This window comes from Parasteatoda tepidariorum, chromosome 5 (assembly GCF_043381705.1).
Source record: "Parasteatoda tepidariorum isolate YZ-2023 chromosome 5, CAS_Ptep_4.0, whole genome shotgun sequence".
Lineage (NCBI taxonomy): Eukaryota > Metazoa > Arthropoda > Arachnida > Araneae > Theridiidae > Parasteatoda > Parasteatoda tepidariorum.
Genome location: NC_092208.1, coordinates 7,536,347 through 7,550,483, shown reverse-complemented (window position 1 = coordinate 7,550,483; position 14,137 = coordinate 7,536,347). Strand labels below are relative to the sequence as shown.

Here is a 14,137-nt window from a genome sequence, read left to right as displayed (position 1 = left end):
ATTTTATCTGAACAATATTTAAAAGGTAAAATAAACATAGAACTAATAATATATTGATAATTAAATCTACTAGAGAATATTTGTTTTTAGAAGAATAATGTTTTATTAATATTGTTTGACTTTTCAATTTAAACATTAAACAGAGGAAGATTAATCAGTAATCAAGTTCAATTGGTCCTCTCATTCAATAGTACATAACTGAAGTTTGACCTTGCCATGCAGGTTAAGCTACTAGGAACTAAGTGCTTGGCTAGCCATAAACAGGTTTATTAATCAATAGTACTATTCAAGAATACTTTTATTTCATTCATGTTCGATTCTTTTAGCATAGTGGGGATACATCACCAGTGTCAGTAACTGAAACTGATGTTATGCACTTCAAAACAGTTAATACATTTTTCAGTTATTTTGTATTTCCAATTTAAACTTATATATTTATGTTTAAAAACATTTTTTTTTAAATAGATGTCTTTTTAATCATCTTGTAATGCAGAAATTATAACATTTTTTTAAAAAAATATTGTGAAAAAAAAAAGTTAATTTTTAAACAAATTTAGTATTTTTTTAAAAAAAATATTTTTTTTTTTAATATTGCATTATTTATCCTTATGCAAAAGCATAATTTATCAGTATTAAAAGCATATTTATATTTAAAGGATTAGGTATTCACTTTTGCTGTTCAATGAATTGTGGAGCCTCAAAATTATAAATCTTTTCCTATTATATTATATTATTTCCCATTAATAAGTTAAAGTAAATTGTATAAAAAATATCAAATACTTCTTGATACACGTAATTATTATGTGTACAATGGCTACACCTATAGAATTTTTACCTTTCACAAAAGTTCAAGGTTTTGGACACTTTAAGACAGTTTTATCCAGTTTAGGACTGTAAAACCGCCGTGTCCTGTCCAAAACTAGTTTAGAGCGTCCAAAACCCCAACCCGGGGTTAGAGTTCCCTTGCTGTCAAGCTAACCATGGGAAGTTTACCTCCCAATGCAACACAAATGTGAGTTAGTTCCATAAAAAAAGTCCTCCATGATGGTAAATTTCTCCTACTTGATCCAGAAGTTCCCTTGTCTTCTGGATTGAGTTCAAAATTATAAGGCTAAGCAGTTGAGCATTAGAAGTCATAAATCCAAAACTGGTGGGGCTATTCAACAATGGTTATAAAAAATAATAATAAGGTAGGTAGATATTTGACTTATGTCGTAGTAGAGCTACACAATGGGCTATTGGGGACAGTCTGGGAAACATGCCTGGTGATCCGAAGACATGCCATTGCATTTTTGATCCTCTGCAGAGGGGATGGCTTCTCTGCTTCGGTAGCCCAACGACCTGTGAGCGAAGTTGAGCACTTTATGTTAGAACAGTTTAACGAGGACCGATACTGTGCACTCTTGGTCCCTACGAAGTCTGATTAAAGTGTTCATTCACCCGCTTACTGACCATAGCCATTGATGCTTGACTTCGATGTTCTACTCTGAACCATGTCTTTACGATCATTCCCTTGTGGGACAAAAAATAAATAAATAGAGCTGTATAGAGTACCTTAATAATCGTATAGGAATAGCTCCTTCTTCACTCTTTTTTATTGCTGTCTGGTAAAGAGTCAACTCTCTGAGATCTATACTTGTTTCATACTCATCAAAATCGCCCAAATCTGCAATCTAGAAAAATAATTAGTGACTAAGTTTAAATATTCAAAAACATTCAGATTATAACAGATTAGATTAGAGGATGCGTTTAATTTCAATGAAATGTGCTGCACTAATTAAAATAGACAAGTGAATTTCTAAATAATATATATACAGTATAGAGCCCGTTATCAGGAAATCAGAAAACTGGAAAACCAAAAAACCGGAACGAAATTCGGTAAATTTTCCCGCCATTTAAAAAAAAATTTTTTTTTTTCCTCATAAGATGTTAGAATTTTTCCTTCTTTTTTGAACGATGTTTACCTTACCATCATTTTGGAAATAATCATTAGTGTATTACTTCATCGTTTTAAGATTATTTTCAAATATTTTTTTTTTAGTTGGGTTAGCAATAAAAAAAAGGCTTTTTGCAGCGATTCAGAAAACCGGAAAAATCAGTTATCCGGAATAGCGATGGTCCCGATCGTTCCGGATAATCGTTTCCCTACTGTATATATATATATATAAAATTATATGCAAACTACAATGTCTAATAAAATAGATTTAAGTAGAAACGTGAAATATGTTCTTGAAATTAAAAGACATTTATATCTCATGTTACTGCATATTATACAATAAAATAGATTTAACAAAGTGCACAGCCAAATCTCTTAGCAAAAAATTAGCACATTTTAAGTACATTTGAAGCACTCAAAAAAAATTTTTTAAGCATCATATACATTACCAAAATGCAAAATAATTTTCAAAAACTTTACATGATCATGATAAAACAATCTCATATACAAAAAGCGAAAATTAAGCACTTTTTAAAAATACCCAATGAAAAAAAGCACCTGTAAGGGCTTTTAAAAAACGAAAATAAGCACTTTTGAGCTTTTAAAAACACTATGTACCATGTAGAATTCCTACGTTTAATATTAAAAGAATATATAAATGTGGTAAATGGCAAAATGGATTTTAGTAGACAAAGTAAATTCTTACTTGATCTTGAGCGGAAACAAAACTATCAACATCGGATATGCTTTTAATAGTTTTCTTCTCAGACTCTGTGATGCGCTCGTGCCGAGAAGAGACAACTGATTGGGTTTCAGATTTAAAAAGTACAGAATTACTGTCCAAGAACAGGTGACTGCACGACTCCTGTAATTTATAGGCTTTCTCCAGGATCTTCTCAAGCATGTGAGTGAACTGCCCTTCCTCAGGATCCTGTGGAAAAAAATAACATTCATATGTTTATATATGTCAGGGTTGCCACTCAAATCAGGGGAAAAAAATTCCCTGTGTTTTCCCTACACATATTATACGCAACTTATTATGACGAAACACCCAATCACTGTGCTCTTGTGTGTTGACACTGTTAAACCCACAGTTTTGTTTATTCCGCAATTAAGTCAGATTCATAATGTTTAATTTTGTCCTCAAAATTAAATCAAACCATATGGATTTGATATAATAGTCTTACTATACCATTTGATATATGAGAGGTATTTCCTAGAAAATGAATATTTTCTTTTCATTTAAAAATATGCAGGGATGCCACTCAAATCTGGAATAATAATAAAAATTCCCCTTGTTTTCCCTCTATATATTATACACAATATATTAAGAGGAAACAACAATAACTGGGCTCTTGTGTGAACTATATTGGGTTAACTATAGTTATTAGTTTTAATTGCTGGAAAAACTTAAAGAAAAAAAGGTACAGCTGAATATACTTACATAATCCTATAATAAATTATATAGTTTAGTACAGTGGAAAATATCCCATAGATTATGCTTCAAGTGGACTTTATTTTTTTAAATGACAAAAATAAGAAACGAAGTTCCTTGTATTTTCCCAGTTCATAAAGGAAGAATCAAAATTCCATGCCATTTCAGGTGATTTTTAAATTCCCAGGTTTTCCCTGTGTAGTGTCAACTCTGGTATATATATATATATATAAAAAAATTAAAAAAAACTATTTATAAACCCCATAGCTACTTTTTCGACTACGTTATTATAATTTTTCTAGCTTGGTCAATAGTTTTTATATTCAAAGAATTAACCAGGATTTATATAAATTTGAAGTAAACTACTTGAGTGATATATTGTCAAAGTTTCAAACATATTTAATGATACATTTAATTTTTTTCCCTTCCCTACAATGTTGTCAAAATTTTGCCATAGTTGGACAAAATCAGGGATAAAAATGTGGTTTTTTTTCCCCCAAAAATAGAATGGGCATTAACAGTTTTTTCAATTTTTTAATCTAGCAGGTTAACATTAAAAAACATCAAAAATGTTTCAATAAATAGTAGTAGTTGATAAATGGTTTCTCCACCTTCTATAGAATGTGCTATAATTGCTAAAAAGTAGAGTTTATAAAAGAAGTATTTGTAGAACTACAGATGTTATTTCCCCCCCGTTCTTCTTAACTAGAGAAAAAAATGCATTATTTCAGAGAGGAAAACAAAACATAATATTACTCTATATGACTTGATTAATTTCTGTCAAAATTAAAATTCATGACAATCTAAATGAAACCTAAAAAAATTATCTAACAATTTCAGTATTTTAAATAAATTTTTTAATCTCAAAGATAAAAAATTTTAAAATATTAAAAGAATTGTATTCATAAAGTATTTAGATGTCATAATGAAATATGTTTTAAAGGAGATTTAAAATTACAGATAAAATTAAATGCAATTTTTTTCAATAGATGAATTAGTAGAATTATTAATAAAATAGAAAAATAAAGTATTTATTATAAATCATTGAAGTTATTCCATAATTAACAGAACTTAATGTGATATTCACTATTTGGAATTTGTCAGTTTTTTCTATTTTTGTTTTGGTTTTTTGGCCATAGTAAAACCTAGTATAATTATTAATAAAATAGATTAATAAATATTTTTTATATATCATTGGAGTTATTCCATAATTAACAGAACTTTCGCTATTTGGAATTTGTCAGTTATTTCCATTTTTGTCTTGGTTTTCACCATGGCCAAAAATCCAACCTTGCTTTATCATTTACTTACAGTCAAGGCTAAGACATCACCAGGAGGTGGTCGATAAGCAGCTAAAGCATCTTCCCAATAAGCTATGCCAGTTTCAAGGGCTTCCATGCCTAAATTTAAAAAATACTATTGGAACTATAAATTTTTTTCTTGCTGTAAAAATTTTATAAAAACAAAACTAGATTCATATAAAATATTTATAGCAATAATAAAGCAAAATATTTATCCCTAAATTTTAATTTATTTACAATAATACTCAATTAAAGAATTATTCAAAGAAGAATTAAAAGAATTTATAATTCATATTTTATATTACTCACTATTTTTTATCAAAGCAAAAATTGAGGACTTTATTTGAAAAAATTTAAAGACCTTAAAAATAGTTAGGGTTGGGAGAAAACCGGTTCATTCTGTCCAAATTGGTTTTTTGTTTTGTTGGTTTATTTAACAGAAAAGATTAAATATCACATTATGGTCAAAATTAAAAGTAAGTAAACCATTAAAAAAATTTATATCACATTTTTTTAACAGTTAATTAATCTTTTAATAAAGAATACAGAAATATTCGTTTTCGCTCATAAATAAGTGAACATGGTTGAAAATAATATAACAAGTAAAGGTCTTGAATATTTATTACAACTCCATTTCACAAGCAAATAAACATTTAATAACTAATTGCTTTTATTTAGTTTAATATAATGTAATATTTTTTATAAAAGTTTCAGTTAATTTAATAGTGAATAACTTTTTTATAGTAGTGCATGTATGCAAAAGTTATTCTTATTTCTTAATAATATCGTATGAAAATATCGAGATTAAAAAAACAGAGCAATAACTGTTAAAAAGTCAATCGAAAAACCAGTGCTAGTGTTGCGTCAAAAAATTACAAATAAATGTATGAATTTAATTTTGTGTTTTGTAATAATAACGTATATATATTATACAAGGATTTATACAAAAACATAAAGAGTTAGCAATAATAGCCAATAAAATAAGTGAAACACTGCATGGATTTAAGATGTTATTGGAGCTCATCAAAATGTGATTACTCAAACGCACATTTCAAATTTTACTGCTTGTAATAATATTAGAATAGTAACAACCATGAGAAAATTAATTGAATTAACTGAAATTTTTTTTAAAAAAAAATCAAAACACGGCTTTAAGATGGTATAGAGTGCATTTAAAAGTAGTTACTGAAATACAAAATTTCTATGCCGTGATATCACATTAAAAATACATTTGATCTATTTCGTGGCTAAATAAAAAAAAAAAGAGGGCAAATATGTCAAATTGAATAAATATTTCTGTTACAAATCATAATTTGCAACAAAACTGCTGTTTGCTAAAATATAAATAAAAAAATAATGAGAAATAACCAATTTTTGCTAGAAAACGCTCTTTTAAATATTAGCCATTTTGGAATCACTTTTTAGTTTATAAATTTTATACTCACGTGTTTGCCTCAGTAGTTCACTAATTTCAACCAAAGTAATAGAATTTTTTTCTTTTATTCTCGAAGTTTATCCGAAACTACCTTTTTCCCTAACAAATATGCATAAAAATAGTTGTTATCGCAGGAGAATGAGAGCTTAGGAAGAAAAAAAGGGATGCTGTTCTTGATAACAAGACTTTGTGTAAATAATGAAATATAAATATTAGATCAGAACTTCAAGAACATTTTATGGGAATAAAAATTTATTGAATCACGGAAGTTTGCAAATTCAACAGTTTTGAGATTCACAGAATTCTGTGAATTAGTGGAAGAATCATATGCCTGTTTTCAGAGCCTTTAATTTTCAAAATAAAAATTAAGCAGCTTTTAAGGATTTTTAAGGACCATAGCAACCCTATAAGTGCCAAGAATAGATTATTAGTTATTTAAGTCCTACAGTTAAAGTTATTTAATGTCCTTAAAAGAAATAATGTTTAAAAATCACTCATGTTAAAATTTTTACTGAAACTAAACGAGCACTCAAACATCAAACCTAAGTCAAGAATCAAGATATTGCTCTACAGAAGGCAAAAGTTTTGATTTTTCTTTACCTCATATCATTCATAAATGTATTTCATGTAATGACCTGGTAAGTTTTGGATAGAGAGCACTTATAAATCTTACAGGGAGGGCAGCCCAAACTCTATGTATAGTTTGTCTATGGTAAGAACTCTCCCTGCCACAAAGTCTAAAGCCATGGAAACAAAAAAGCACATTTCTGGAAGGCAGCTTCACTTCACTCTCGGGCTAACACAGTAGACTAAAGAAAAATATTTCCTTTCATTTGCGGACCTGAGCCAAAACCTGTGACAAACAGTGACCTCACAACCCTACTTGAAAAAGTTATACCTCTATACCATAATCACTGCCACAGGTCCATAGGAATGGCTAGGGGAGTTCTCACTTTAATGAACTGTATGCATACCTGCCAGCATTAGAGAAATAAAATAACGCAGATTTTACTAGCGACATTTATTAGGCTATGAGTTAGGTTTTGATACATCATGCATAATCAGGTAAGTTAAAAAGAGGAACTCATAATTGGAAAGCACTTACATTTAGTTAGTAAAAAATATGTATATAAATTTTAATCAAAAGAATATTTTTGTTAAACCATTATTTATAATCACTTAAACTAGTTTATTTTATAACCATGGTTGAACAGCTGACCGAAATTAGGGTTTACAGCTACTAATGTTCAACTCCGCAGCCTTGAAATTTTGAACCCAATCCAGAAGAAAAGGGAAATTTTGGATCAAGTATTGGGAGAAATTTGCCTTTGTGGAGAATTTTTTGATGGAACTAACTCGCTTTTGGATTACATGGTGAGGAAAACCACCAAGACCTCCCATGTTTAGCCTGACCGCAAGGGGATTCTAATCCATGATCCGTTTACCACTGAGGATATTTTTGGTCAGCACTATGGTCGGTGCGACCTGGGTGTGGAATTCGTATCGACTAGACGTCGCTGGGATTCGAACCTGGTTCACCTCATTGGATGGCAAACGCTCTATCCCCCCCACCACCACTCAACATACTGCAGTAATGACAATAGCACCATCTGTTATGGCATAAGAGAATTATTTTTGCCATCAGCGGATATTTTATCCCCAAAAAAAAATTCTGTTTTAAATTCTTCAATAAATACGAAGAAATTTGAGAATATACGAGTAAACACGAGATAGTCGTAAATACAAGAGTCTTTGTTAAAAAACAGGAGACTTAGCAGGTATGTATATGAATAAACTTAATCTAACAGTCATAAATACCTAACTGTTATAAAAATATTAAATAATTTGAGGCAAAATCATTCATTTACCCATAGTTCCAAGTTGTTGAGGAGTTAAGACTGCTGATGTAACAGTATCGCCAGCTAAGCTGGCAGTGAGAAGAGAATGAATAGACTGTCTATCACTGCATATGGATCCTTGTCTATGGTGTCTATACAATGCTAAATTTGGGTTACCCCTGCCACTCAGAACATCTAAAATATATTTTACAAACAGTCAATTAATAAACGAAGAACAGTGTACTAATTTTGATGTGAGTTAGTTTTTAAATAAATACCTCCATTTGCATTTGTCCCAGAGTTGCTTTGTTTGACTTTGTTACTATCAGGGTGATCTATAGATTTTGGTCTTCTTTTTCTTCGGCGCAACAACCTTTAATAGGAATTAGTGAACATCAATATTAATAACTAATCAGTGAAATAATGATTAATCCATTAAAACTGTAGAGTTCTACACTTCTACTTAAAAAATCCGCCCAATTACATACCTGCCAACATTGGAGAAATAAAATAACGAGGATTTTACTAGCGACATTTATTACGCTGTGAGTTAGGTTTTGATACATCATGCATAATCAGGTAAGTTAAAAAGAGGAACTCATAATTGGAAATCATATATAAGCACTTAAAGTTAATGAAGTAAAAAATTATTTTATAAACCATTTATAAACCATTATTTATAATTACCTACTTAAACTATAAACATTCAACATACTGGTAATAGCATCATCTGTAGAGGAATAAGAGAAGTATTTTTGCCATCAGTGGAAATTTTATCACCAGAAATGTTTTTTAAAAATTTCTTTAACAAATACGGAGAAATTTGAGAATATATGGGTAACCAGGAGATATTCATAAAATAGAGGAGCCTTCATTATAAAACTGGAGACTTGGCAGGTATGTAATTATAAAGATGAAGCAAAAACTGATAAAAAATAATAATAAACTAACAAAGTGAAAGTAGTGATCATGAAAAATAGGAAAGCAGCTTTTGGCATGGAGAGAAGGGAAAATTGTAGCTGATTGTTTTTTAGTACTAAATTATCAATATCAATTATTAAAATTAATTTATTTTTTAAATGCATTAATTTATTTTCAATCACCATCATTTCAACTTTTTTTACAATTTCCTCTTTTGATAAAAATAATGAAACAATAAGTCTATCTGACATTCAATACATCAATCAAGACTTTTCGTACTTAGCACTATTTAGTTCGTTTGGGGTTAAATAGAATTGAAGCTTAATATGGATATATATTACTGTAGAAAATTCAAGGTAAAAAAAATTAAAATATTATGAGCCTGAAATAATTAAGTACCGATTTTAAGTAGTATAAGTTTAAAATATTATGTACCCGAAGTAATTAATAAGTAACGAAAATTAAACAAAATTATAAACTACTCAGGCATCATGAAAAAAAGAATGACGAATTTGAAAATAAGTAAAAGTAAAGGTCTACACAGCAATACAAATTTCCATTATTGATTTCAAATTATTTGAGAATTATTAGGAAAAAATGACTTTTCATTCACTTATAATTTGAATTTTTTTAAGAAATTAAAAAGCAGTATCAATGCTTTAGAGATAAATTTTATCATGTAAGTTTTATCATGTATTCCAGATTTGGGTTGCCACTCAAATCTGGAAAAAAAATTCCCTGTACTTATTATACACAATATATTACGAAGAAACAAAACAATTACTGTGCTTTTGTACGTGCTGTACTGGGCTAGCTATACTTGTTACAATTGTTGAAAAAGAACAGCTGAACATACTTAAAACAAATAGTGCTATAGTAAATGAACTTAGTTTAATTTAGCTGAAATATCATCCTTGAATAGCACATTGATTGTTCTTTGAGTGGTTATCATTTTTTAAAAGACAAAAATAAGAAACAAAATTTCCTGTATTTTCCCAGTTTCTAAAGAAAATCTCAAAATTCCCTGCATTTTCCCTGTTATATTAGGTAATTTTAAAATTCCCTGCATTTTTCAGGTTTTCCCTATTCTCCCTCTAGAGTGGCAACTCTTAATATGTTATTCAGGACAACCCTCAATATTTACTCATTCCCCCCCTCCGAGAAATTTTAAAGGTTAAAAAAAGCACACACACAATTCTAAATCATATTTTAGGAAAATAAACTGATACCTGGCCACAAATGACAATAGAGATACTCCAACAGTGACAGATATAATTGTAATTTTGACTTGCATTGAGGTAGAAAACGGAAATCTAGCGGTTGGGAGCAGATCCATGATAAGTCAAAACACCTAAACAAAATAATCATTACAAACATGTTAAAATTTTCAAAATATAAACAATACATGGTTATTATAAAATTTTCAGAAGAAACATAACGAATAGCATTCATATTTTCTGCAATTTGGGGTATATTTTCAGATTTAGTAATAGAAATTATGCAACTTGGTGTGCAACAAAATAATCATTAGAGACAACAATGCAAACATGTTAGAATTTCAAAATATAAACATTACATGATTATTACAGTGAAAACTCACTACTACAATATCCAATACAACAATAACTACCCCTAATACGATAATGTTTCATGGTCCCGACAAACTTGCATATGAATTAATGTTATTCTCCTCGCAATATTAAGATATCTTTTGAAACAATAAATCCCTGTAAAACAATTTTCTTTCCAACTTTCAACCTTATTTTCTCAATTTATTATTGGTTTTCAAATAATGTAAAAAACCTTATTTTATCATCCCTTGCCATATTTTCTGTCAAGAGAAGACTCACTGCTGACCTCCCCCCCCACAAGCTTCCATACTTAGAATTGCCTCCCTCATCTCTTAAGAAGTCGCAGATGTAACATGCCAAACTGATTTCATTTCCTTCATATTAAAAGCTGATCATGAGTCACAAATGAACAATATCAGATTAACACCTGAAAGATAATTTTTTCCATAGAGGGTGGAGCACCATTCACAAGCAAAAATCCTTTTCGTACTTTGAACTCAATGCATACTTAGTTGGTAGACTTAACAGTCAGAAGAATGAATAAACAAACAAAAATAACATATTATTTTCAATAAATACGGTTTTCAAGTATGTTTGCGATCTTATTTTATTTAAATTGTTTTTAATATTTAACCATAATTAACCAATCTGCAAATTAATATATACTTTTATAGTTAACATAAATAACATTAAAATTAAAAAAAAAAATCTCATTGTATACCCAAAGTATGCAGGCCCTCGTTATAACAATATATTCCTCTACAACAATATATTTATTTGGTGCCAAAAATATTGTTGTAGCGAGGTTCTATTGAATAAAATTTTGAAATTTTCAGAAGGAACGTAAAGAATAGCATCCATATTTTCTGCAATTTTTCGAATATTTTCAGATTCAGCAAATAGAAATTTTGAAACTTGGTGTACAACAACAAAAGCTAACTGAGGTAACACACACCACCCAAATATTGACTAACACCAAGTCTAATTTTAAGGATTGTGTTTTCAGAGTAAGTGTAAAGAACAACAATCTTGAGCTCTTCACTTCCGGTTAGAAAGTATACAGCTGGTACAGTTCATTCTGCGATACAATATTTTCAAACAGATAATTTTGTTTTTAATAAAAGAAATAAATTATATAATTTCTGAGGCCAACTAACTACATAGCTACTCATCATTAAAAAAAAATTTAATATTTTTTCAAATGCCCTTTAAACTACATTTTTAGAATTAGTTTTGTTCTGAATTCAATAATGTGATTAACATAATTAATCAGTCACGCAAACTTTTATTAAAGAAAATTTATAATGCAAAACAATTTAATGTAAATTTCATATTATTCAGTATTTTATCATGATTTGATAAATAATTAATTTTCATATTTAAATCATTATTTTGTAGCATTAAAATAAAACTGCTAACAAAATATTTTATAAAAACAAAAATAGTCTTTTGGGAAGAATTTAAAAAATACTATTTTTAATGTTTTGTTATAATACTTATATATGCTTATTTTATTCATAATTTGTAAACTAATTTATTAAGGGGATAAAAATAAAAGACGAAGCTATTCCAACCTATACTCTGCATCTATTCAGTTTACACAAATAACATTAAGAAAGCTCAAATTGTTGTTTAAAAAGGAGATTTTTCCTTATGTTAAAGCAAGAAATTATTAATTAAAGGTAAAACATATTTATTTACACAGCCAATAAACATATATTGTTATGCAGCCAAATGGTCTGCTTTCAAATATTCTTAGAATGTTCCTCTTGAATCATGCAGTTCAATAGATTCTTTTTTATTCTTAAGACTTCTCTTTAATAATTAAATTTTAAAATATTTCGTAAGGGGCCCGGAAAATTTGGTTGGCCTGAATTAGTCTTGATCGTTCCCCGAATATTTTATCAGCCAAATAAAAAATAATGATTGATATAAGAGCAGATTTCGATAATAAATTTTATAAAAAAACTCAAAAAAACCTAGCATTTGAGCCTAGGTTTTATTGAGTGGTTACTTTTCTTTTCTTAAAAAAAAAACCCACCAAGTTCTTTTTTAGGTTTGTGGGTGGGTCCGAACTCCTGATTTTAGGAGCAATGTAAAAGCTAACATTAACTTAGAATTTATTCAATTTTATTGCATATGATCTCGATATTTTAAATAACTTGTCAATTTTTGAACACATGTTATGTATCTGGGATTGAGCCAGAATATGCGTACCGGTTGCAAATAAAAAAAAATTTCTATTTGTAACAAATTTCTAGTACTAAATATGTCCTTTTTCAAATCTAGCATATTATACAGTGAAGATTGAATCATATGGAATAAATGAAACTATTAAATATATGTCATGCAATTGGATCTCTTCAATGCTGATTATATTATTACAGGATTATCCAACATGAATAATAACATATAACTTGTTTAAAATTATTTCATTTGACTTGAATTGTAAATAAAGTGACGAAACTTATTAAAGTATTATTTATGTAAAATTAATCGGAAAATCAGTTACACAGAACAATTAAATTGCTTTATAATTACTTCTTATGATTTATTATTTTATAACTATATGAATTCAACTTAATTTTATTCGATTATTTTTTAAATTAATATTTCTTTTGCCCTTCACTTTCGCATGCCTCTGCCGCATTTCAAACTTTGTTTATTTTGTTGCGAGAGCAACCGATACAGTTACAGTTTTCGTAGAGATTCCTAATCAGACAGCCACCGTGGATTCAAAAAAGGGGGGAAAGCAATAGAAATATCCCTCTCCATTTACTACTGCTATCTAGCGTGTTTTAGAAGAACTGTAAACACTCCGCCCCTTATTTTATTGGCTCAACAAGAACCAATTAAAAGTCTCGAACTTAAACTCTTTTCACCTCCATCATTACCTGAATTCAATCTGTTTCGAACTTCGTTTACTTGCTGTCAAAGCAACCGAGAGGGGGATTGGAAGTGCGGAAAGTGACAGATGTTGTCTTAACATTGATCTTTTTACAAAAACAAGCTTAATTTCATCAATTAGAATATCATTATCCGTCCACTATTTCGTATAAAGAATATTTTAATCGTGTTTTACTATTTTCGACGTGGATATTTTACATTATGTGAAAAAGAGCAAACTTTTTTGTGTGTATTATGAAAGTGGGATAGTGTTTACGAACGTAATGAAGAACCTTAGGAATATATCGCAGGTATCCAGCACAGGTAAGATATAGTTAATTCAATAATGTTGGATATTACACAGTGCTGCTTTAGTTAGTTTTTTTTTCTTCAGATTTTGAAATTTAATTTAAACTTATCTAATTGATATTCAGTTTAATAACAGAATATATTTTAAATACATTATGAAAGACAAATTAGGTTTATTTCATTCACAACAAGTTGTTCTGATTTAAGAGCGGTGGCTTTTTAGTTGGTTTTCTTTTCTTATTTCGTTAAGTTTTATGATGCTATCACTTTTAGATATTTTGAATTTATTCAATTTAAAGTTGTTTTGGGATAAAAAAAAAAATTATATTGACTTATTGAAAGAATAAAAATTGACTGACCTTGAATTCATAACAAAGCAAATGGTATCCGCATAAATGATGGAATTTTTGTTTTAATTTATAAAGTTTGCATTTAAATATCGTATTAATATTTTGAATTTTCTTTCTAAAATTGTTAATCTATTTTAGTTGAATTAGTTATTATT

General features: G+C 28.8%; 2 protein-coding genes across 2 annotated transcripts in view; one reads left to right on the top strand and one right to left on the bottom strand.

Moving 5' to 3' along the window:
• The window catches only part of LOC107453627 (mitoguardin), a 36,576-nt gene extending 23,454 nt beyond the window's left edge, over positions 1-13,122 (bottom strand). The window contains exons 1-7 of the mRNA XM_016070517.3: positions 12,979-13,122; positions 10,096-10,217; positions 8,224-8,318; positions 7,976-8,140; positions 4,683-4,771; positions 2,643-2,867; positions 1,555-1,673 (exon numbers count right to left, since the gene is read on the bottom strand). Coding sequence (XP_015926003.1) covers positions 1,555-1,673; positions 2,643-2,867; positions 4,683-4,771; positions 7,976-8,140; positions 8,224-8,318; positions 10,096-10,202 — 800 coding nt within the window. The 5' untranslated portion in view covers positions 10,203-10,217; positions 12,979-13,122. The remainder of the gene's footprint in view (positions 1-1,554; positions 1,674-2,642; positions 2,868-4,682; positions 4,772-7,975; positions 8,141-8,223; positions 8,319-10,095; positions 10,218-12,978) is intronic.
• A 183-nt stretch (positions 13,123-13,305) lies between these two features.
• LOC107453618 (cell polarity complex component crumbs) overlaps positions 13,306-14,137 on the top strand; it is a 115,636-nt gene continuing 114,804 nt past the window's right edge. The window contains exon 1 of the mRNA XM_016070499.2: positions 13,306-13,647. Within this exon, the coding sequence (XP_015925985.1) occupies positions 13,608-13,647 (40 nt within the window). The 5' untranslated portion in view covers positions 13,306-13,607. The remainder of the gene's footprint in view (positions 13,648-14,137) is intronic.